This window comes from Somniosus microcephalus, chromosome 14 (assembly GCF_052327205.1).
Source record: "Somniosus microcephalus isolate GS21.2 chromosome 14, FLI_Smic_1.0, whole genome shotgun sequence".
Taxonomy (NCBI): Eukaryota; Metazoa; Chordata; class Chondrichthyes; order Squaliformes; family Somniosidae; genus Somniosus; species Somniosus microcephalus.
In genome coordinates, this window is record NC_141000.1 from 21,392,118 (window position 1) to 21,417,244 (window position 25,127).

Genomic DNA, 25,127 nt, shown 5'->3' on the forward strand with positions numbered 1-25,127 from the left:
GAGCAGATTTTCTCACTCATTCAAGAAAGAGAAAAAGACTTGCATTTATATAGCAGCTGTCCCGACCTCATGATGTCCTAAAGAAACTTGAAGTACTTTTGAAGCGTAGTCACTGTTGTAATGTAGGAAACGCAGAAGCCAATTTGTGCACAGCAAGCTCCCACAAACGGATTTGTGATAATCACTGTATTTTTTAGTGATGAAGTTTGAGAGATAAATATTGGCCAGGACACCTGTTCTTCTTTGAAATAGTGTCACCTGAAAGGACAGACAGAGACTTGGTTGAACATCCCATCTGAAAGACGGCATCTCCAGCAGTGCAGCACTCCCTCAGTGCTGCACTGAAGTGTCAGCCTAAATTCTGTGCTCAAGTCTCTGAATGAGACTCAAGTGTGAACCCCATAACCTTCTGTCTCAGAGGTCAGAGTGCTACCAACTGAGCCATGGCTGATTTGATGTCTTTCAATGGCCAAAATCAGCCCATTATTATTTGTATTTGTTGTTCTGGGACTGGTTATTCTGAGGTGATCGTGAGTTCCTGGAGATCTCTTGTGATCTGCCTCTTATTTCCCTCAACCAAACAAGCTCTTGTAAAAGTCAGGAGTAAAGAAGTTGGCCCGAAATATCCGCGATCCCACTCTGCCGCTGAGACTATGGCGAGCCGAGAATCGCGACACACCGTTGGGAGCCGCTGAGCTTGAACGCACCGAGGTTTCTGAGATCAGGCTATTTGCATAAATCAGGCTGGTACCTGCCACAGAATTGGTGCTTCTCGGTGGCCACTGGGTAGGAAGCAAAATCCGGCACTTGCAAGCCATGTGAGGGTAAAACTGGCAGGACCAGCTTTAGAGTGCTGTTAAACGTGATTTTTGTGCCCTTTAATAGAGAGACAATTTTTAATTTGGCAACCTGATATCTTTTGGAGTGTTCCAGCCATGGCCCTGTCTTACAACACTCCTGTGGGCCCCACTAACACTGCCGCAGTAAACTGCCGGTACCGTGCCTGTGTCCAGTTCAATTGGGGCAGAGGAGACTGGAGCAGAAGGAACTGCGGCAGATGATGCCATCCTGCCAGTACCGCCTCTTTTTTACTCGTCATACTTCAAGGGGCCGATGGAACCTCTTTTTTTGTCTTATAATACTCCTCTGAAGCACCTGGGGACATTTTACTACGTTAAAGGCGCTATATAAATACAAGTTGTTGTTGTTGTTGACTCCCACTACCTACCCTCAGAGGAAATTCGCTCAGAATGAGCTTTGGAGCGGAGGCCCGGTGTTACGAGATCCCATCCCATCCCGTTTCCGACCCCACCAATCACTGCCTGTCGGATAAACGCTGGCCCTGAGGAAATTCTGGGCCTTTGTTTATATTCTGCTAACTTTATTGTCATTATATATTGTCATTATATTGCCATGTATAATCCTTGATTCTACGTTTTATTTATTTGGCTAGCAGATTCTGATGAATCTTCCATGGCTAGAGAAAGGAATGTGATTGTTCATGTTAACCCAGACTTGGGCTTCCGTGGTGATGAGGCGACTTCTACCAGCGGGCGATCCGGGACCAAGGACTCAGAGTGCCAGACAGAGGATATTCTAATTGCTGCAGCATCAGTGAGGCGGATCCAAGCCCAGCGGGGCAATAGCATCACATCTTCGTTGTCACATTCAGCTGGGAATATCACAACCCTGGCAGATGACTCAAACGCAATGTTTCTTACACCAATCGACAACCATGTTCGCTCACGCAGCCTTTCGCGAGAAGGCATTAGAGTCTCACTGTTATCTCGCGAATTGAGTCAGGATGATAGCGTTGAAAGCATTACTGGTACTCCGGAAAAATACTTGCCAAACCCAGAAAGGGCAGAGGAGGAGGAAGACGAAGCAAGCTTGTTTATTCAGAGCCCACAAAAACATCATTCCAAAGGCGTTACTGTTCAACCAGAGCAAAATCCAGAACATGAAGGCCAGGTGACAAAGATGTCTAACTTTGTGCCAGAGGGAGATATGGGAAACAGTGAGATCTCTTCAAATTCAGATACATTTGGGAGTCCAGTCAACAGTATCTCCAGTGCAGGGGTTCTCTTAAGTAGTCAGATAGATCAAAAGGAGGACCATCAATCGTCCAGTGGAAACTGGAGTGGGAGTAATTCGACATGCCCCTCACAGACATCAGAGACTATCCATACTGCATCGTCACCACCACTGACTGGATCTTCACACTGTGACTCAGAATTATCATTGAATACACCTGCTCACACAAACTATGATTCACCAGGTTTCCTATTGGAACAGTACACATATCAAGGAGATAAAGTCAGAGGTCACAGGACAAACTCTTTTACTTCCACCGGGACGGATGTTGTTGAAGATCTCAACACAAGTAACACAAGTGACGCTGAATGGAACTATTTACACCATTGCCACGATGCATCTTGCCATCGAGATTTTAGTCCAAGGCATTCAAGGACAAATAGCTTGGGATGTCCAAGTTTTGCTAGCATGGGTACATGTGACAGCTTTCTCGAGAGACCACCCTCCTCTAGAACTGACTCGAGCTCACATTTCTCTGTGGATACTGAAGGGTATTATACCTCCATGCACTTTGACTGTGGTTTAAGAACTACTAGAAACTATATTTTTAACTATGCATCCACAAGCTCCGATGGAATCCAGAGCACAGAAAATGCTTCTGAACTTGGTGAACTCCCTCAACCGGATCATTTAGAGTTGAGAAAGCAGAGGCATCGGGGCCAGAGCATCGCGCTCAAGAAACCAAAGGCAAAACCAGCCCCACCAAAACGCAGTTCGTCTTTGAGGAAAAATGAAAGCTGTACAAATGAGAAAGATCAGAATGAACCAAAGACAAACAACGGACAAGATAGCACTGTATCTTCTAGAGATACACAGAAGTCATTGCAACTTGACCTAAGTCTTGCATCTGACAGGTTCAAAGGTTCCATGCTACCTAGTAAAAGGAATATTCCTTGGGATAGTCATAGCGGATATACAAATGGTAATGAATTATCAGACCCTCAGTTCACCCCTTCAGAGACACCATCATTTAAAGATGAAGGTGCTGTGCAATCAGATTATGCAGGTCTCTGGCTCTTGAATGACTTAAAATCTAATGATCCCTACAGATCATTATCAAACTCTAGTACTGCTACGGGTACAACCGTCATAGAGTGTACAAAGTCTCCAGAAGGGTCGGAGTCACAAACATCCCAGTCTGAATCACGTGCTACCACCCCATCCCTCCCCTCAGTCGATAATGAGTTCAAGCTGTCCTCTCCCGATAAATTGGCAGGTTTGGCATCGCCATCTAGTGGGTACTCGAGCCAGTCTGGAACACCGACCTCAACTTTGCCTACGCCTCTGTTTCCTGGCCCCCTGTCTCCAAGCAGCGGTAAAAGAAAGCCAAAAGTTCCAGAGAGGAGGTCTTCACTACAGCAGTCTTCCACGAGGGATGCAAATGTCACAAAGAACGACCTCGAACTACCAACGATACCTCCGACACATCTTGACCTAAGTGCTCTTCAGAATCTGTTTAAAAGCAAGCCTTTAGCTCACAGAAACCAATTGCACATCTCAAATCAGAGCAAACAGAGAGAGACAGCTGAAAGAATCAACAACAGTCCACCAGTTTCCCTTGCCATAACCCCATCAGTTCTACAGTCTGTACAGCTTCGCTCTATTAGTAAAGTCAAGCAATCCAAACAAGAATGCCAAGAAGAACCTGACATAACAGAAGAACCAAGTTATACAGAGACTGTCACACCACCAAACAGAACTGAACCATACGGTTATAACAAATCATTAACACACAAGTGCAGTGAATTTTCCAGCTCACCTCAACAGTTACAAAAATCATCTTCCACAGAAGCAAACCCAGGCGTTTCGCAGTTAGAAAGTAATGTTGCACTTTGTCTAGAAAATAAGCTGAGTGAAGAGAGTATGACCCCTTTACCCTTGGTTTCTACAGCAGCAAAGCCTTTAACACAGCTCACAGTATCTAATGAGAGGCCACAAAACACAGAACTTGAAGATGACCAAATGATTGCAACAGAAGGCTGTCAGACAGTCTCCAATAGCTACAAATATATCTATGAAAAGAATTCGGTAAAGGAGAGCGCGCTACAAGAAATAAAACAAGACTTCAGTAATTCCAATAAAGAGGTTCAGAATGAGGTATTTTCACAAGAAACAGGGAATGAAGAGAAACCTGAAAGTGTGTGTTCACCAGGCAACACAGTTAGAGAAACCCTGTCTGCAGCAGCACTGGGACTGGGACCTGAAACTGCAGAGAAATTGGAACGAAAACTTGACTTTGACTCAGTTAATGATGATGAAACTGCGCCCCAAGGCATAATTCAACCACAATCAGTAGGTGCACAGAAGCTCCACAAAGACAGTGCAGAAGAGAAAGCTGAAAGACTGCGAGACAGTTGTTCCGAAAGTGCTGATGGTCACAGTAAAACTGCCGAAGCTCCGTGTGAGAGTCCCGGTGACGGGCATTACAAAGGTCATTTAGGTAAATGTTTTATTTTATTTCCACATCAAATTGTAGGGCGAGATTGCTAACCTCTCTGCTTGGTAGTGTTACAGTAGCAAAAAGCATCATTGAATGTGTTAATGCCACCAGCAGAGCTGCCTTTCATAGCATGCAGCTTGAAGTGTTTTGACTATTTTCAGAACGACATTTTTGGCCAAGTCAACCCCTCCCGTAAGAAAAACAGTCAAGCGTTGTTACATCTAAAGCCACTAATCTACCCCAATAATTGCATAAGATAAGCAGACTGTTCATGATGTATGTTCACATCCAAACCCCAATGTAAGTTGACTGCTTTACATTTTTCACCAAAGAGATTTTCAATTATACTGCATTAACATCAGGATTCCGATCTCTTTGTCCAATGTCTTTCTTTATACATCGGCAATAAATGGACATGGAGGACACATAGATCTGTTTTATTTTATATATTAATGTGCGTAGGATAAGCTTCATGAACATAATGCCAGTATTCTTCAACATTGGTTGTTCATTCTGCAATGATTTGCACTTGAGTATCAAGCCTTTCTCACTGGAACTAGAATTATGGGCATATTGCAAGAAATCAACATAAAAATTCACTTTTTGTTTACAACTTAGAATACATTCAAAAACATAGGATGAAAACTCTATTTAAAAAGGCTAATGATATAATAAGGGGGGATTTTCCTGGGACTGCACTTGTATCACCTGAGCGCAGCGAATATCGGAAAATTGAGTGGGAGGAGTGCACGCCTGTACAGGAACCTGCCTGATTGTCCTCCATTTCAAGTAATGTAAGGAAAATCAGGCAGGTTATTTTACAGGCGTGTGCTCTGACCTTCCCGCTAGTACAATATTTACTGTGCCCAGGCAATCCACTGCGACTAGATACAGCCCCAGGAAAATCTCCGCTTATTGTACTGTTAACCCATTTAAATAGAGTTCTCATCCTGTGTTTTTTGAATGTATTCTAAGTTGTAGACAAAAAGTGAATTTTTATGTTAATTTATTGCAATATGTAGATGCCAATCTCCCCTTAGTCTCAATACTAATAGATCCTGGTTGTAAAAGAGAACAAGTGTCTATGTGGAGTCTTTTAAGTATTGATGTATAATGTGACACCTGGCATGCTAAAGCTGTCATTTTCTGTTTAATCATAAGTTTAAGAGTTGTGTTGGAGCATGACATTTTATATTGTTTAATTTGGGGAACAATAACAATACATAACAAATATTTAACACAGATTCCTGCATAACTGCTAGCACATTTTGTGATTTTTGTTTTACCATTTTTCCACAGAAACAATTTGAAAATAAGACATACTTTTAATGTTGAGTCTTTTAAGTGACATGTTTTATCACAAATTTAAAAAATAAGTAGCTCGACAAAGGGTTGTTTATATGCTAAATGGAAGTTGATTTTCCCAGAGGCTAAATAATAAGCAATTCATTAGCTTGTCTAATTAATCACAGTGAGAAGCTTCTTCTAACTTAAAGGGGGTGATTTTGCCAATGGGGGCGCATTGGAGGCGGGATTGCTGCTTGTTGGGTTGTAGTCCCGCCTCCATTGACTTCTGGCCAACCCATGCTATTTTCCCTTGATTGACCTTGTTAAGCCCGCCCAGCGGGCTCAGCAGACCAATTAAGGGAAAGCCGGTTGCTGAGAACGTCAAAAATTTTTGACAGATGAATTGTCAACGTTTTGACAGCTTTGTGAAGATGTCAAAACACTGACATTCTCTGTAGTTTGATGAGTTCTTGAATTCAAGACCTCATCAAACCTCTTTCTTTTGCAGAAATTAGATGGTTGCTGCATTGGAGAATGCAGCGGCCATCTGTCATCTCTGCCGCGGAGGTGTGAGACTCTCCGCATACCCACCGATTGAAGCCTGCAGGAAGAAACAAAGGTAAGTACACTTTTTCTAGCACTTTGCACTTACCTCAGATACTCACCTCTCCACACTTGCACCCATCACTTACCTCCACAGCACACTTTTGGACCCCTCCGACCCCCTACTCGCCTCGGTGACCCCGGCGGGTTTCGGAGCATTCGGGAAGCCTGCACTTGTGCGGGCAAAATGGGGATAATCCTATTTTCTTCCTGTTAACTACCTGTCAACAGGCAGTTAAGAGGCTGTAATCCCTTCCCGCCTCCAAGGAGACGGGACCTGGCGCAAGACGGCTACCCGCCTCCTGGCAAGATGGCACAGAGGCGGGTTGGGCACCCGCCCCCAAATTCTGCCATTTTCCCGGCTGTCCTGCCTCCATACCCGCCTCCCCAGGGCTGGCAAGATCGCCCCCAAAGTCTGTAAAGGCAGTCAGACTTTTCAAACAAAGAGCTGCGAAAGTTTTAGGCAGGATCAGAAAATCAGCAATCCTGGATGAACAATCCTGCTTAACTCAAGTAAGACAACCCATTGATGTTTGTCATTATATATCATTCTACAAATATAAGTTATACAGATTGAACTAAGTGAATCTGGTTAGAACTGTTGCTCCCTATGTGCATGAATTGTGAAATAAAGCTGCTTAACAATTTGCATCAAGCCTCACCTCATGAAGTGTTTTCTCAGAATGCCTTTGGAGAGAATTAGGAAATACACCCCTGAAAGACACAAATTTTCCGGTTCAGGTCGCAAGGGGTGTACTACAGGTAGACTATCCTTTATCCGAACTTCCGAAAACCGAAACCCTCTAAAAACCGAAAGTTTTTTCGTTCAGCGTAAGTCGTGCGCACGACATGACCAGAGTGGCGCACGACTTACGCTGAGGAGGGCAGAGGGTCACTGAGTTCCCTCCTGGGTAGGAGATTGCAGGCCGAGCCGGGCAGTGTGAAGGAGGTATACCGGGAGAGTGAACCCGACAATACAGCGGCCCGTCCGATAGCTGCAGCGGCCTGTCCGATATTCTTTTCTCCCCCCCCGACCCCCACCCTTTCGGATAAGGGATAGTGTATCCTTTATCCGCATTTCCGAAAACCGAAATCCTCTGAAAACTGAAAGTTTTTTCGTTCAGCGTAAGTCGTGCGCACGACCCCGACCCCCGCTGACCCCCACCCCCGACCCCCCCCGCCGACGCCGACCCCTGCCCCCCCGCCGACCCCCACCCCTGACCCCACCGCCGACCCCGACCCCCCCGCCGACCCCCACCCCCGCCGACCCCCACCCCCGACAAATTTCCCAGTCTTATAAAATACCTTCTGAAATCCGAAATTTTCCGAAAACCGAAACACGGCTGGTCCCGAGGTTTTCGGATAAAGGATAGTCTACCTGTATTGTTACACTCCCAGTCATCGATATAAGGCAATGTGAGTCAACTCCCATATAAGGCACTCATACTGCTTACAGAAGTGACTGACACCATTGTACCTGAGAATCTACGGCAGACACAAATTTGTAACATCTACCATAATGGTTTTAGTCAAATATCAAAACAATGGATGTTGTCTACATGGACTTTCGGAAGGCGTTTGACAAAGTACCACATAGAAGGTTGGTTAACAAAATTGAGGCTCGTGGAATAGGTGGGTCAGTGACAGCTTGGCTAAGGAATTGGCTTAAGGACAGAAAACAGCGAGTTGTGGTAAATGGCTGTTTTTCAGACTGGAGGATGGTAGACAGTGGTGTTCCCCAAGGGTCAGTGCTGGGGCCACTGCTTTTTTTGAGTTATATAAATGACCTGGATATTGGACTACAGAGTAGAATTTCTAAATTTGCCAATGACACCAAACTTGGGGCTGTGGCAAACAGTGAGGATGATACCAATCGACTGCCACAGGACATAGAAAGGCTAGCAGGATGGGCAGACAAGTGGCAGATGGAATTTAATACAGAGAAGTGTGAGGTGATGCATTTTGGCAGAAGGAACAGGGAGAGGCAATATACACTTAATGGCACAGTTTTAAAGAGTGTGCAGGGACAGAGGGACCTGGGAGTTAATGTGCATAGGTCCCTGAAGGTGGCAGGACATATTGAGAGAGTGGTTAGCAAAGCATATGGGATCTTGGGCTTCATAAATAGAGGTATTGAGTACAAAAGTAGAGAAATTATGCTGAACCTTTATAAAGCGCTGGTTAGGCCACAACTGGAGTATTGCGTCTAGTTCTGGTCACCACGCTTTAGGAACGATGTGAAGGCCCTTGAGAGGGTGCAGAGGAGATTTACCAGAATGGTTCCGGGGATGGGGGATCTTAGCAATGACAGGTTGGAGAAGCTGGATTTGTTTTCATTAGAGCAAAGGAGTTTGTGGGGTGATTTGATAGAGGTGTGCAAGATTATGACGGGTTTAGATAGGCTCGATGGGGAAAGGCTGTTCCCACTAGTTGATGGTACAAGGACTAGGGGACACAGATTTAAGGTTTTGGGCAAGAGATACAGGGGGGATGTGAGGAAAAACTTTTTTACGCAGCGAGTGGTGAGGACCTGGAACTCGCTGCCGACGGAAGTGGTGGAAGCGGACACACTCAATGTTTTCAAGGGGAGACTGGATAGGCACTTGAGGGAAATAAACTTGCAGGGCTACGGGGATAGAGCGGGGGAATGGGACTGACTGGATTGCTCTACAGAGAGCCGGCATGGACTCGATGGGCCGAATGGCCTCCTTCTGTGCCGTTACGACTCTATGACGCTCAACTAATAGGATGGTCTGGATAAGTAATTAGAAATGCTGCATACGTTAGATTTTTAGCACATTTTTTTAAAAGCCTCCTATTTAACCATAGTAAAATCTCATTAAAGATGTCCACACCATGAAAGATTTGTGCAGCCTCCTAAAATAAATGTAATTTTTATAGTACAGTAACTAAAGAAATGCCACTTGTGTTTCTCATACGCAGATGTGGGACAGGGTGAGAGTTATTTGACTTCTGCAGTGGATCCCCAGACTAATGAAGATAATGTATTCATATCACCAAACAAACTCCGCACAACAGAGGACCTTTTTGCTGTGATTCACAGGTCAGAATCTTTTACAAATATTTACATGTACTTGTCAACAAATTTAACTCAAAAACCAGCAGGTGTCTTATGACATTGCTCATGTGAGTTGGAGGAAGATGGCTGGAAGTGGTGACAGGGTGCATAAATCTGCTGCGAGGATTCGGAAAAAAGGTTGTGGAAGATGTGTTCAGAGACACTGAAGGAAATGTTTTTTGATTGATTCTTGGAAATAAATAAAATGGTTTCTTTACCCACTGCAAGTAGATAAAGAAATACATTTGTTCCCTTAACGTACCAAGGTTGCATAAATAAATAAGTCTGTAAAATGGCGGAGAAGGACAGCTATGGGGAAGAAGGTCAATTCAACAACCGCAACTTGCATTAATATAGCATCTTTAATGTAGTAAAACATTCCAAGGCGCTTCACAGAAGCGTTATCAAACAAAATTTAAAGGGTGACTCAGAACCATGCGTCAGGGCATGTATAAAGTCAATACTCCAGCTTGTTTTTAAATCATTTGGATAAACAAACTTTTAATTATTGTTCTAGCCTAAAGAAAGACATGCTTTGAGATATTGCACAGATTAGCAGAGAGAATCATACTGATACCATCCAAAACTCATTCAAAATGCTGCTTCCTGAATCCTTATCTGCTCAAAGCCCTGAACTTCCATTACCTTGGTTCCTGCCAGACTCCCTGTGCATCTTCATATCTATTTTTAAATTCTTGTCCTTATCTTTAATTGCCTCCAAATTCTTGACCTGACTTACTTCAAAAACACAAAATGTAAGTTTAATCATGCTATTGAGAAATATGTCTTTTGTTTAAATGTCTTTACTATGTTACAAATCTTATTTTTATTCCTGTGTGCAGTAGCTGGCTGGAGACAAATCTAGGTGGACAAAAATATTTTGAAAAAGTATTTTGAGTAATTTGGTTAGTTCGGTACCACTTTTTTATTGGTAGATTTTCATCACTGCTCAGAGTTAGAGTTACGATTTATTGTTTTATGAATATGATGTGTGAACAAATAAGGTGGAATAAATTTGCACCTAAAAAAGTGACGCTGAAAGTGTAATTTCCCAAGTTGACACAGAAAGTGTGAGTATAAAACATCGTGTGGGATGTGTAAACCAGGTGTATTCTTAAGCTCAAAGGGGGTTAGAGGGTAGAGGATAATTGCACTAGGGCGTACAGACATAATCCAGTCTCTATTTTAAAGCCATACATTATGTCCTTATTTTTATATAATGCTTTGACAAAACTTATGCCCATTTGAGAAGCAGATGAGAATAGAGTTGGTTATAACAGGAATTTCTCGGCAGGCCAGGTTGAGGAGCTGGGAGACACAGAGCTGAGGTAGTATAGCACCACTACTGGCGAGAGGGTGTAATTACAGTGTAATAAACTACATTGGCAGTTTCCAATATAAATATGGACACAGGAATGGAGGAAGTTGACACAGAAAGTGCGTGCAGACTTATGGTTGTATATGGATTGGGCTAGTACATTATTTATACCTGGGTCAGGGCAATATATTTATTACTTACATCTGCATCAGGACAGTGCATTTATTTATCTATACCTGCGTCAGGACAGTACATTTATTACTTACATCTGCGTCACAACAGTACATGTATTTATTTATATCTGTGTCAGGACAGTACATTTATTTATTTATCCCTGGGTCAGGGCAGTACGTGTATTTATTTATATCTGGGTCAGGTCAATACATTTCTACCCAGGTCACGACAGAATATTTAGACCTGGGTCAGTTCAATACACTCAAAGCTGAGTGCATGGGGCAGAGATACCAGCTGATGAGGTCACTCCAGCTTAGCCAGTAGGGCAGGAGAGCTGCAGGGTGCAAAGTGTTGGCCAAGGTGACAGTAGAGTGATTTCAAAGCACAGCCAGCAGGGAGGTATGTGGCTGGGCTCGATCGCACACAAGGTGTTGTCACATGTACACATATCTATTAAAAGTAAAGAGAACTGAAAACTAATGTAAGTTCAAATAAAATTGCAGCCAATTCGGAGGGTCATGGCCTGGAGGCCCCATCAGTGAGTGAGGGGGACTCCAGCAGGAGCAGGCAGGAAACTCCTTTTTTTCCTGAGGAGAAGCAGGTGACTGAAAAGCAAAAAGATTAAAAAAGGAAAATAAAACATTTAAATTTAAGTTGTAAAAAAAATGGTAAAGCAAAAAGGATAAAATTTAAAAGTAAAACTTCCTTGATCAGATAACAAGATGGCGGAGACCTGCACTGAATCTCTGAAAGACTGCACACAGTGTCACCCAGTGGCCAGAGCATGCAACTGCATGCAGTCGCAAAGCACTTTTTTTAAGGCAAGTTATGGGCAAGTTATGTGAGCTATAACATTTAAAATACCTATCACAGTATCTACCTATCATAGTGCCACATACAGACATAGGAACAGGATTCAGCCATTCAGCCCCTCTATTAATTTAGATGAGGCCAATCAACTTCGCCAGTAGTGCAGGAGCCTACTCCTCCATTCATTTAGATCATGGCTGATCTGTACCTCAACTCCATTGGCTGGGAAGCACTTTGGAACATCCTGAGGTTGTGAAAAATGTTATATAAACACAAGTTCTTCTTTCTCATTTTTTAAGACTTTTTGTCTATATTTTGTATTTTTTGTGCCTGTTTCCCCCATGTGTTTTTGCATCCTGCAATGTGTTTTTATCCTTTTGATGATAATTGGGCGAAGGAACGAGAGAGCTGAACTTGGCAGAGGAAGTTAATGGATCAAAAAAAAATCTAAATTAATGGGAGGAGAGCCTGCTAATGCTAGAAAAGATAACGCTGGAGGAGAAAAGTGAATGGAAAGCAAATAAATTGGGTTAAAAGTGGAACTAATAATGATCGAGCAGGAAACAGATCGAGCAGGAAACGGCTGAGTGGGGCATAGGAAAATGTTGCAAACAGCTCAAAGATGATGGAGAAACTGTGAGGCAGAGGAGAAGGCCATGAACAGCCGAGTTCTATACTTGGAGTTTGCACATTCTCCCCGTGTTTGCGTGGGTTTACTCCGGGTGCTCCGGTTTCCTCCCACAGTCCAAAGATGTGCGGGTTAGGTTAATTGGCCAAGTGTTTGCATCCAGACCTCGCTCAGGTCCTCCAATCTCAGTGGGGCTGGCCGCAGTGCCTAAGGACGACTTCTTCTGGGAATCCCTCCAAATAGGTGACCTCCTGACCTCAAGGCAGGGAATTGAGATGGGAGGTGCCGTTAGGTCCCTCCTGCTTCATTTGAATAGCACCTCGTGATTGCGCCTGCACTGGATGCAAGTGCTCCATTCCCTGAGGATACCCCGGAAATCTCAGGGCAATGCAAAGTGGGCAAGACTCGTTGTCACAGGACTTTGCCCCGTTTTCTCTCAAATTTGTGCCTTACAACTGAGAGTTCCCCAGGTGCAAAGCAGGAGAAAATCTGCCCCAAACTTTAGCTAACTGCACAATCGCAACTGGGGCCTGTGGAAATACACAGGAGCATTTTTTCCTACAATATTACTGTATTTTCTTGTTTACATTTAAATACTGAGAACACTTGGAACATTAGGAAGATTTTACAAGAATACTGTTTGGTTTTCATGAGCAACAGTGAATAATGTAGTGTGAACATTATTTAATGAACAGAGTGCAGTAGGTTTGAGTATAAGGTAATTCAATTATGCTTGGCAGAAGTATGTAGTGTTTTATGCAGCAATATGTTATTTGATTACTGCATTAATATAACGATTTTACTTATACTTAGTGTCTTCATGATAGAAGACACAAAAAGCATCCCAATAATAGTCGATAATCAAGTGGCAAATGGGAGGGAGGAACTTAAAACAATCACTATCACTAGGAGAAAAGTACTAGGCATACTAATGGGACTAAAGGCTGACAAGTCCCCCGGACCCAATGGCCTGCATCCTAGGGTCTTAAAAGAAGTGGCTGCAGAGATGGTGGATGCATTGGGTTGTAATCTTCCAAAATTCCCTAGATTCTGGAAAGGTCCCAGCGGATTGGAAAACCGTAAATGTAACACCCCTATTCAAGAAAGGAGGGAGACAGAAAGCATTAAACTATAGGACATTTAGAAAATCATAATACAATCAAGCAGAGTCAATATGTTTTTATGGAAGGGAAATCGTGTTTGACAAATTTCTTAGAGTTCTTTGAGGATGTAATGAGCAGGATGGATCAAGGGGAATCAGTAGATGTCGTGTATTTGGATTTCCAAAAGGCATTCGATAAGATGCCACATGAAAGGTTACTGCACAAGATAAGAGCTCACGGTGTTGGGGGTAATATATTAGCATGGATAGAGGATTGGCTAACTAACAGAAAACAGAGAGTCGGGATAAATGGGTAATTTTCAGGTTGGCAAACTGTAACTAGTGGGGTGCCACAGGGATCAGTGCTAGAGCCTCAACTGTTTACAATCTATGTTAATGACTTGGATGAAGGGACCGACTATACTGTAGCCAAATTTGCTGATGACACAAAGATAGGTGGGAAAGCAAGTTGTGAGGAGGACTCAAAGGCCTCGATTTTCATTGGGCCGTGAGGCGGGCTTTTAGGCGTGCGGGGGGTTAAAATCCCAAAACCTGGGGGTCACGACCCCCCCCCCACCTGGTTCCTGCCTCCACGCCATTTTAACCTAGGTGTGTCTGATTGACCCGAATCAGTCCCGCCTGCAACAGGCGGGACTAGTCTTTAGGGCCCTTAAACACCACTGATTGGCCTTTATAATCCCATTTTAACAGGCCCTTGCCTGTTTAACCCTTTTCCCACGTAAAACGCACCTGGTGGGGATGACGCCTGAGAAATCTGGCGTGAACATTATTGGCTTGCTGACTATCAGCTGCAGGTCCAACATTAAAGAGGATATTTGATCAGTCATCATTTGCAGGTGGCAGGACTTTGGTCTGGGGGAACATTTAGAAGGCATAACCACAGCTGTGGAATTTTGGAGCCTCACACACTTCTCCAGCGTGACCTCCTGCGAGACCCCTCTCGCCACCCTCACTCAGCGCTTCCTCAACTGAGGCACCTACCAGAAGCATGGGAGGCCTTTTTTTCCTTCCCCTCTTGGCATTAGAGGGCCTCCAGCCCCATTCGCGAAATGACACACGCCACAACTGCAGAAGTTGCCATCAGAATTTTTATGAGAAACACACAACTGATGGCATTTCCACAAAATACACAACATTTCACCCAAGTGACTACCCTTGTGACTATTTGTGGTTTATTTTCCTCTTACGCGTGCTCCTACGTAGTGGTTCCCCTGTGGCTTCAGCAGATGTGGAGGCCCCTTGCTCACTTTCCTGCTGCTCCTGTCTTGACACCTTTGGCGGGCGTCCTCTGGGGTGACAAGCCTGTGAGGGCTCGTCAACAGTCTGCTGCTCCTGTGGCTGTGCAGGGGTTGAGACCTCTATCTCCTGTTGGGTGTGTACTCCGGCAGGGCTCTGCAGTGGCATGGAAGTGTGAGTGCTTGGAGAGGAGCCCCCACTTCCTTGAGGTCTGCCACCAACCTCCCTCTCATGGGTCAGGTCCCCCTCAGTGCCTGCAAGTGGCTGGAGAGCACCTTGCTGCACAACAGGGGGGCCATGGGGACCCGTATCTGCAATGGCAGTCCTACTCAGAAGGATTTCCATGAAGGTCTGGTTTCTCTGTTCAATAGATGCCCATCGCTCCTCAAGAGATGTCATTCTATTCTGAACACTCACCATGTTTTCCATACCCTGGCGACTAACCTCCTCCATGGCCATAGCCCTCCTCTCCTCTACCATAGCCAGCCTTACCACGGAGGCAGCAATCAATTCCACGTAGGTAGCCATCCTTTCCGTGTTGATGCGTTCATGCGCCAATGACTCCACAAAGGCTCTGCTCATGTTCGCAATGGACTCCTCCATTCACTCCACACTCGCAGCGACCCTAGAGACAAAACCTGCCAGAGACTCCTGCATCTGTGCCTGGAGTTCCATCACCTCTGATCTTACGGCTGGACCCAGAGGCAGAGGTCGACATGCAGCTGAGCCGAGCTGGCAGAGTCCTGCGCCCTCCGACGAGGACTCTCCACTGCTGTCCCTGTCTCCACAACCTGCTGATGCTCACTTGTGAGCTGTGATACACCAGGTGACAACTCTACTCTATGTCCCGAAGGTCCCACCGAGGTGTGAGTGTCTGCGCTGGTGCTGGGTGCGCTTATTTCTGATGACGCTGCGCCCTCAGAGGTTGCAGATTCCTCTGAGGAGTCTGGAATCTCAGGCTCTTCCTCCTGCAGAGTGGGGACGGGGACTCTCGATGGTCCTGTGGGGGAGTCAAGGAAAAAGTTAGAGATGTGATGCCAAGGTTACATGCACATTGCATTTTGTAGATGATCATAAGTCCATCTGATGTAGCTTCAGAATCATTATCAGCGGCTCATGCAATGCCAATGAGAGAGATGGAAAACTATTCTGTCACCAGCTTGCGGGGATGCTCCTGCCTGTCCTTCCCCAACATCCACATCTCGGTCAGCCCCGGCAATCTCCAGGACGCGTTCCTCCCAGGGGGTGAGCTGGGCTAATGAGGGCGGCCCTCCTCCTGTCCTGGCTCGCTCTCTCCTGTTGTGAGCTCTCTTTTCCTGCAATGAGGGAGACAAGTGGAGGTTGAGTGAGAATGAAGGAGTGAGTGCAGAGATTGCATAGCATAGATACTTAGAAGGAGACAAAGATGGACTAAGGTTGCAATACCAAGGGCCCTCCCTGTGTGTTGTCAGTTGTGTTCAAAGCATCAGAGTGAAAGGGAGTGTGAGGGCTGCATGGTGGCATAGTTCTGTGAATGTGAGCCTAGAGAGAGAGGGAATGGGTAAGGGTGCATGGATGTGAGTGTCTAGTGGGATGTGCAGGAAGAGATTGCTAAAGTCGAGTGCTGGTGAGGAAAGGCAATGGGGATCAGATTGAGGGTGATGGAAACATCATACAGTACTTACTTTTCCAGTGCGAAGAAGGTCATGGAATCTTTTCCTGCACTGCAACCACGTTCTTCGTGTGAGCCCCAAGCAGTTGACTTGACCTGCCACCTCTAGCCACACAGCCTTGGTCTGGCTGGGAGGCCTCTTCCTCCCTGAAGAAGGGAAGAGGACCTCCCTGTGGGCCCTAGCACCATCCAGTAATGCCTGTAGTGAAGCCTCATCAAATTTGGGCGCAGATCTGGCCCTCCCGCTGGCCGTTCCTCCTGCAGGCTCCTGTGCCATCTTAATGTTGAAGGTTGGAAGCCTGCAGAGGAAGCAAGGCTTGCTTTGGACCTTAAAAGCAGCAGCAATGATGACATCATATTCTGTGACTTTCTGACTGGAAATACTCAATTGCCAAGGCTTCCCACACGCTGGAAATCAATTGGCCAATTGTGTTACATTTGCATCAATCTCACAGACCCATTTACAATCGTGTCGGAATCACTAAATTCGGGGAAACCGCCAATTCCCCGCACCTGAACTAAAATCCAGCCCAAAGAGTCTGCAAGGGGATATCGATAGGTTAAGTGAATGGGCAAGAATTTGGCAGATGGAGTATAATGTGGGAAAATGTGAGGTTATCCACTTTGGTAGGAAGAATAGAAAAGCAAAGTATTATTTAAATGGAGCGTGACTACAGAATGCTGCGGTACAGAGGGATCTGGGTGTCCTCGTACATGAAACACAAAAAGTTAGCATGCAGGTACAGCAAGTAATTAGGAAGGCAAATGGAATGTTGGCCTTTATTGTAAGGGGGATGGAGTATAAAAGCAGGGAAGTCTTGCTACAACTGTACAGGGCGTTGGTGAGACCACACTGGAGTACTGTGTACAGTTTTGGTCTCCTTATTTAAGGCATTGGAGGCAGTTCAGAGAAGGATTACTAGGTTGATTCCTGAGATGAAAGGGTTGTCTTATGAGGAAAGGTTGAGCAGGTTGGGCCTATACTCATTGGCGTTTAGAAGAATGAGAGGTGATCTTATTGAAACATATAAGGTTCTGAGGGGGCTTGACAGGGTAGATGCTGAGAGGATGTTTCCCCTCGTGGGGGAATCTAGAACTAGGGGGCATAGTTTCAGGATAAGGGGTCACCCATTTAAAACGGAGATGAGGAGGAATTTCTTCTCTCAGAGGGTCGTGAATCTTTGGAATTCTCTACCCCAGAGAGCTGTGGAGGCTGAGTCATTGAATATATTCAAGGTGGAGATAGACATATATTTGAGCTACAGGGGAGGCGAGGGTTATGAGGAGCGGGCGGGAAAGTGGAGTTGAGGCCAAGATCAGATCAGCCATGATCTTATTGAATGGCGGAGCAGACTCGAGGGGCCGAATGGCCTACTTCTGGTCCTATTTCTTATGTTCTTATAACCTGCTTTAATTCCTAGCCTTTCTGCACCATCACTGTCTTAGGTACACAGTATCTGTTTGCAGCAGTTTACCAGATGTATCAGATTCATTGCTGTATAATACAGCATTATTAGACAGCAGATTATCACAGATCGATCTGGTTTCCCTCGAAACTCTCCCCTTTCCTGTTATTCATGCTGGGATACGGCTGTAGGTGCGCAGCAACCCAAGTCGTTGTTCTTCATGTGTGAGCCTAGACCGCGACTTTTGGCAGAAATCACGATCAGTAGACGTTACACCAGTCATGTTGATGCCACAGTTGAGAACAGATGGCTCTGTGAGGAAAAAACTTCAGATTGGCACCTACTTTCTCCCTTTAATTTGAATGACTTACTTAATGTCTAGCCTAAATAGAATCCCCTGATTAGAGCTGGCTGTGATCTTTGTATGACTTGCGAGACTGACTATAACTCACTTCTATCTTGATTGCTCATGGGATGTAAGGGTGCTTCCACGATCTGGTGCTTCCCAGAGAGTTACGCTCTCAGGCGGCGCATCTTGGGAAACTGGGGGTAAGCAGCTTGTGATTTTCCGTCTATTAAAAAGGAGGTGCATCACCCTGTGAGCGCTGCTCCCTGCTGGAAACGCCGGATTGTGGACTCAACAACAACTTGCATTCAGACAACACCTTTAATGTATAAAATGTCCCAAGGTACTCCACAAATAGGCATAACAGAAACGGACGATCACTCTTATCGATTGGATTTCAAATTTGCTCCTTATGTGTTATTGATAAAAACCATGGCATCCTTTCAAATATTTTACATTTGTATATCTATTTCAGAACTATCTTACTCTCCTTTAAGTCCCTCCCTCGCTACATTGAAAGAAAGGCTTGCATTTATATAGCGCCTTTCATGACCTCAGGATGTCCCATAGCGTTTTACAGGCAGTGAAGTACTTTTGAAGTGTAGTCACTGTTGTAATGTAGGAAACGGGGCAGCCGATTTGCGCACAGCAAGCTCCCACACACAGCATTGACCAGATAATCTGTTTTGGTGATGTTGGTTGAGGGATAAATACTGGCCGGGACACTTGGGAGAACTCTCCTGATCTTCTTTGAAGTAGTGCCTTGGGATCTTTTACGTCCACCTGAGAGGGCAGACGGCACCTCCGGCAGTGCAGCACTCCCTCAGTACTGCACGGAAGTATCAGCCTAGATTATGGGGTTAAGTCTGTGAACTGGGGCTTGACCCCACAACCTTCTGACTCAGAGCTTGAGAGTGCTACCACTGAGCCACAGCTGACTCATTGCTGAGGTGATGGGCAAACTCCTGCTCCCAGCTTTGTAATTGATTACATGGATGCGGGAAAAATCATGAGCATGAATTCCACCTTGTACCACTCAATAGCGAATTGCATTTGTAAACCAACCATCTGCCCCACCTGCCCTTTTCCAAGTAGGGGTGCCAACCCTCCAGGATTGTCCTGGAGGCCTTCGTAGCGAAAGGGTTTGAGTACAGGAACAAGGATGTCTTGCTGCAGTTGTACAATGCCTTGGTGAGACCACATCTTGAGTATTGTGTGCAGTTTTGGTCACCTTATCTGAGGAAGGATGTTCTTGCCATGGAAGGAGTGCAGCGAAGATTCACCAGGCTGATACCTGGGATGGCAGGAATGACGTATGAGGAGAGATTGGGTCGATTGAGCTTGTACTCGCTGGAGTTTAGAAGAATGAGAGGGGATCTCATTGAAACTTATAAAATTCTGAAAGGACTGGACAGACTAGATGCAGGAAGGATGTTCCCGATGGTCAGGGAGTCCAGAACCAGGGGTCACAGTCTAAGGATAAGGGGTAAGCCATTTAGGACATAAATGAGGAGGAATATCTTCACCCAGAGAGTGGTGAACCTATGGAATTCTCTACCACAGAAGGCAGTGGAGGCCAATTCATTAAATATATTCAACAAGGAGTTAGATATATTTCTTAAGGCTAAAGGGATCAAGAGGTATGGGGAGAAAGCAGGGACCGGGTACTGAATTTGGATGATCAGCCATGATCGCATTGAATGGCGGAGCAGGCTCGAGGGGCCGAATGGCCTACTCCTGCTCCTATCTTCTATGTTTCTATGTCTCCAGGAATTGAAGGTTAATCTCCTGGGGACCACTGCGAGCAACCCAGGAGAAATATCACAGTGGCATTAAAAAAAATTGTGTTTTTTTTTCCATTTTCTTTGAATACTTTTGTTTATTAAATTATAAAAATATTGCAGATGGGAGAAAAGGCTGTTGGACTGGGCGGTGGGGTAGAAGGCGGGAGGTCGTGTGATGAAACCCCCAGGAATACGTCTAACCCGAGTTGGTAACCCTGTTTCCCAGTTGTTACTAGATCGTGTAACAGCACATCCATTTTAGCCAATGACTTACAACATTGCTGAGGAATGATGCTAGAGGTTTATCTATTTTATTTTCCTTCCAGATCAAAGAGGAAACTCCTGGGAAGGAAAGATTCTGATGAAGGGCCGAATGTAAACAAAGCGAGATCATCCCCTGGCATCTCCCCCGGGACGCCTCCGGCTGTTCAGAAGCAGCCTGGCCCTATTTATAGGAGTGTCCGCAAATCCAACACCTCTCACGAGGAGTTCAAACTACTGTTGCTGAAAAAAGGCAGCCGGTCGGACTCCAGCTATCGACTGTCTGCAACCGAAATATTGAAAAGTGCAAGTCCAGTATCTCCCAAGTCCCCAGGAGACATTTCCCCAGACCAGGTTAAAGATTCTGAGGACACTTCTCCATTCCCTTCTGGATGTGAAATGCAGTCGCCAATTTCACCGTACTCCCCGAGGTTCAGTATGGAAGGAATCTCCTCCAGGAGCTTCTCCGCCTCACTATCTTCCAGACCGAGTCGATCTCGAGCCCCGCCGGCAGCGGGCAGCAGTCGCTACAGCGTCCGCAGTCGCCTTCACAGTGCACCAATGCAGGTCATCTCCGAGGGGGAAGCGGAAAACTCAGATGGAAGCCCACATGACGATCGGACCTCGCAGGGCACGCAATAACTGTCTGGGGTGGCAACAGTTGTAAAGCAAACATAAATGTGCATGTGGTTTAGTTTAGCAATGTTTATACTGAAAGGTTTATCAAAGGCAGGGCAGGTCTTAATTAAGAAAAAAAACAGACTGCTGCCCAAGGTATTAACAAAAAAAAACTACTGAAATAATAGATCCCTTAATTGTTTCTCCAAAACTGCTAGTGATTTGATCATTTTAGCGTACACATGCTTTGATTAAATAAGCTACTTTTTGAAATGTAACTGGAGTAAACCATGAAAAGAGAGATTTTTGACTCCTTAATGAAAGAAAATCAAAGGCTGTGTTTAATGAATTTGGGCAAATACTCTGTTTAAGGCTCTAAGATGAATTTTGGAAAGTTGTATGCATGGTTGTTCCCTTTCGTGTGCTTTAGGGAGTGCCATTTTCCTGGAATGATTAAACAGCTGCTTAAGCAATGGGACAATTGTGAGAAATGTACAGTGCAGTTCTTGGTATTTCCAACTGAGAGATGATTTTCTAAATAAGAAATGAAATACCTGTGACATGCACAGCACAGACTTTGAAACTAATGTAAATACCATCATTTTCAGTCAATTTCAAAAAAGTATTAATCCTTTGAGTAATGCACATTCTTCGTAATTTTCACCATCATGAACATTCTGGGAATGACTGTAACTTAAAGACTAAAGCAATGATGGGTGAGGAAAAACATGAGCAAATTCATTTTTTTCAAAAATTCATATTTTTCAAAAATGTATTTTTCCAATACTGTCTTAACTCTAGATCATAATACAGTCCAGTCCAGATATTTGTCCTTAGAATGACCACAGTGAGTTTGTGGCTTCTTGTCATTCCACAAATCACAACTGAGATACCTAGTACTATAATTAGTTTGAAAGAAAAATAACTTTTATGTCCTCATACGATTGACAGGGGGCTTTATATATACATGGATGTATAAATATAATTGATACCAGTGCCCAGTTCTAAGAGTTTAAAATCATACATTAACTCAAGCAGTCTTCCATTACAGCTTAAACCTTAATGAACTTTTATTGTTTACAGAAGAAGTAGGATTACACTCAAAGGATTAATACTGTACTACCTAATCACGAACAATATTACTTTTTTTTAAACTTACTAAAGATCATTATATTGTACAAATATAAAAAAGAAACCTAAGGAAATGATTATTTTTGTGATTAAAGTTGAATTACATGTGTAGACACCAAGAATTGCATGTTTGCAAAAATGCCATCATTTAAAACATATATAAGCATTTTCAGAACCACAATGGGGGCGGGGGTGAGAATAAACAACGAGCCTGTTTAACAAGGTTATGGTATATACTTTATATAAGATACTTTACCATAGTATTGTAAATGTTGTCTAAGCTACAAGTGTATAATGCACCAATGTCAATACATGGGATTAACGGAAAAGATAAAAAAACAGTTTTCTGTAGTTTTAAGTTCTTCAATAAAAAGGGAGAGAAGAGCAGTAAGTGCATGGGGGCAATTTTAACCTAAGCCGCTTGTCAATGGAGAGGAATATTGGGCGAGGTTTAAAACCACCGATCCCGTGTGTTTCCCGCCCGGCGAGTTAGCTTAAAATTACCCCCCATAGGTTTGGGAAGGAATTGGTGATGGCGTAAACTCAAAGAATGGATAAGATAGAGGAGCCATTTCATGTGTATTGAAAATGTAATATTCAAAAAGTGAGAAGAGATGAGTAACCGTGAGAGATGAATGATATGCGAATGGGTAAGAAAATGGGATATTTTTAAAGTGCAGATTGATCCAGAGATGTTCAGTAAAGAAACTTTGCCAAGAAGACTGTAATCCCACTTCGACAATGGAAGCTGAAGAAATGCAGAAAGCAGTGCAGGTACTAAAATATCTACACTGAAGACTCGAGAACAATCCAAGTTTAGGAAAGGGTAGTGATAAAGCTATAAACACTATTTGCTCAAAAACAATTGGAAGTATATTTAGCACCACGAGTTGATTCTCTTTGGTTAAATGAACTATGTAACATAGAACAAAGCACTGTTGATCTGTTTACTTGAGTGTTTACTCATCAGCCTTGGTCAACTTCAGTTAGAAGGCAATGACTGTTACAAAAGTCACAGCTACCATATCTGGCCAGATCAACACTTCAACAAAAGCAACTATCACATGAGAAACAGATAACAGCAAAAACTGCAAGTGATGGAACCGGAAAGAACAGAAAGTGTTGGAAATACACAGCAAGACCGATCAGCATTTGATAAAAAGTTAACATTTCAAGGGAGATCCTCTGGTAAAGAAGGGTCCTCCCCGAAACTGTTAACCTTGTTCTTTCAGATGCTGATGAACCTGAAGTACATGAAAAACTTGGGGGCACTAGTTGAATATCTTACAGTATTAGCATTTTCTGCCTACTGATAAGATTGCTTCTGTGATATCAGATATTCCATTCCCGTATGTCAAACCTACATTATTTGGAATAACCCGAGTTTAATGAATGAGCACATTTTCTTGTGTAATATGAGTGCTTTGTATCAGTATCACTGCAGGCAGATGTGAATTAAGCAACACATACAGGTTTTTAATCACTTAGCGTGTAAAGCACTCAATGAGAAACGGACAGTGTTCTTCAGCAGAAGAATATATATCAACTGACAAGCAGTTACAATACCAGCAGCCTAGTGCCATATCTTTTTTCCCCCTAGAACATGTGGCTACATGAAGATATTTAGAAATGAAGAAAAGATTCTTCTGGACAATTTACTTGTTAAAAAATATGATGCACAGTTACGAGAGATACTGCTTAGTTTTTTTAAAAAGCACTCATACAATTACTGAATGCTCTGACAGCACTGCCATCTTTGAACAAGGTGAACTAATTCTATTGTACAAATTACTTTTGTGAACCATCATCATTCCAATATGTGTGTTCCGTTGTTTGCACTGAAGTGTAAGACAGTGAGTGTTTGAAGTTCTGCAGCTACTTTCTTATCGCATCTGATGATTCCTAATTTATATAGGCTTTCTTTCTGTTTATTTGGCATATATAAGACAACTACAAGGTTCTGCACAGTTTAAATAAAAACGTATACGGTCTCTTAAAGAATTATGCCTAGGGTTTTGCCAAAGGTTGAATGAATGCATCTTAACTGCATAGTTGGCAGAGTTAACAAAATATTGGTTTTGGTTTATTGTATAAAAATAAATATAAGAGAAGGTTACAGTGTAACTGTATTGGTACTAGAACCAGTTCAATCTGGAAGACAAGAATGGTTTATGGATTTGCAGCCATTTTATAATTTTTTTGTAATATTTGTAAATATGGACTTTTTAAAATGCCGAGATGCTTTTTTGTAAAATGTTTTCAAAGTTTACAATTAATTTCTAAGCCTTTGTATATTTTAGAGCTGTGCAACACTTTTAAGTCTTGTATTTATTTTTAGTAAAAATTGTGAAACTTTCCCTGTGAATTCTCCCCAAGTACAGTACATTTGGCCAGTCAAGTCTGGCTGCTTTGACAGTGTGCATAGAGCCTGACAATAAATGTGACTGCATTGGATCGGCAGAAAAATAACTTTTTTCCAATGGTTGAACTCTTTTACACTTACCTCTGTGCATTCAGAAGGATCCACATGGGGACATAATATATTCCTTACATCAGTTATACACACAGTCCATGAGGTTACTCTGTGATCTCAAATGTAATGTGAACAGACATTGATTTGAAATATCATTCCACTTGAGCGAGGATTCACAACATTTTCTTATTATATTTCAGGCACCTAACTGTGATAACTATGCTCAAGCAAAAAGGCCATTGAAAAGTTTTATTTGAGAGTAAGATTCTAGTTTGGACTCCAGGCCAGTGCAACATTAACTGGTCTCAGTCGGGGCAGCAATGAGCGTGCTACAACCAGCCTAAGTGTTCCTAGTCTCAGGGAGGTGAAAAAACACAGCCCACATTCTCACTTCTGATTACTCGTGGTGTCCCTTTCTGGAATATGCACATGTGTGGAGATCAGATCAAGACAGGATTGGCTGTGACACCTCCATGGCGACATGACCTACCCACATTCACTGTCTAGGTGCATAGTTGAAGAACGGCTATTTGGATGAGGTATCTAGCATCATCCGTAGAACCATAGCCATAGCAAGTGTCTCTAAGAGCGGGAACGGAAAATTGGATTTTTTAAGGGTTAACGTGCACCCAAGCAGCTGATTTGGAATAATTGTAAGATTTGAA

General features: G+C 43.7%; 1 protein-coding gene across 2 annotated transcripts in view; it reads left to right on the forward strand.

The window, feature by feature from the left end:
* Nucleotides 1-24,458, forward strand: part of nhsa (Nance-Horan syndrome a (congenital cataracts and dental anomalies)) — a 487,741-nt gene extending 463,283 nt beyond the window's left edge. The window contains exons 7-9 of one of the 2 annotated variants that reach the window (XM_086006318.1): nt 1,454-4,534; nt 9,368-9,488; nt 20,306-24,458. In XM_086006318.1, the coding sequence (XP_085862444.1) occupies nt 1,454-4,534; nt 9,368-9,488; nt 20,306-20,882 (3,779 nt within the window). In that variant the 3' untranslated portion in view covers nt 20,883-24,458. The remainder of the gene's footprint in view (nt 1-1,453; nt 4,535-9,367; nt 9,489-20,305) is intronic. The other variant, XM_086006319.1, reaches the window with a different exon arrangement.
* The last annotated feature ends 669 nt before the right edge of the window (nt 24,459-25,127 follow it).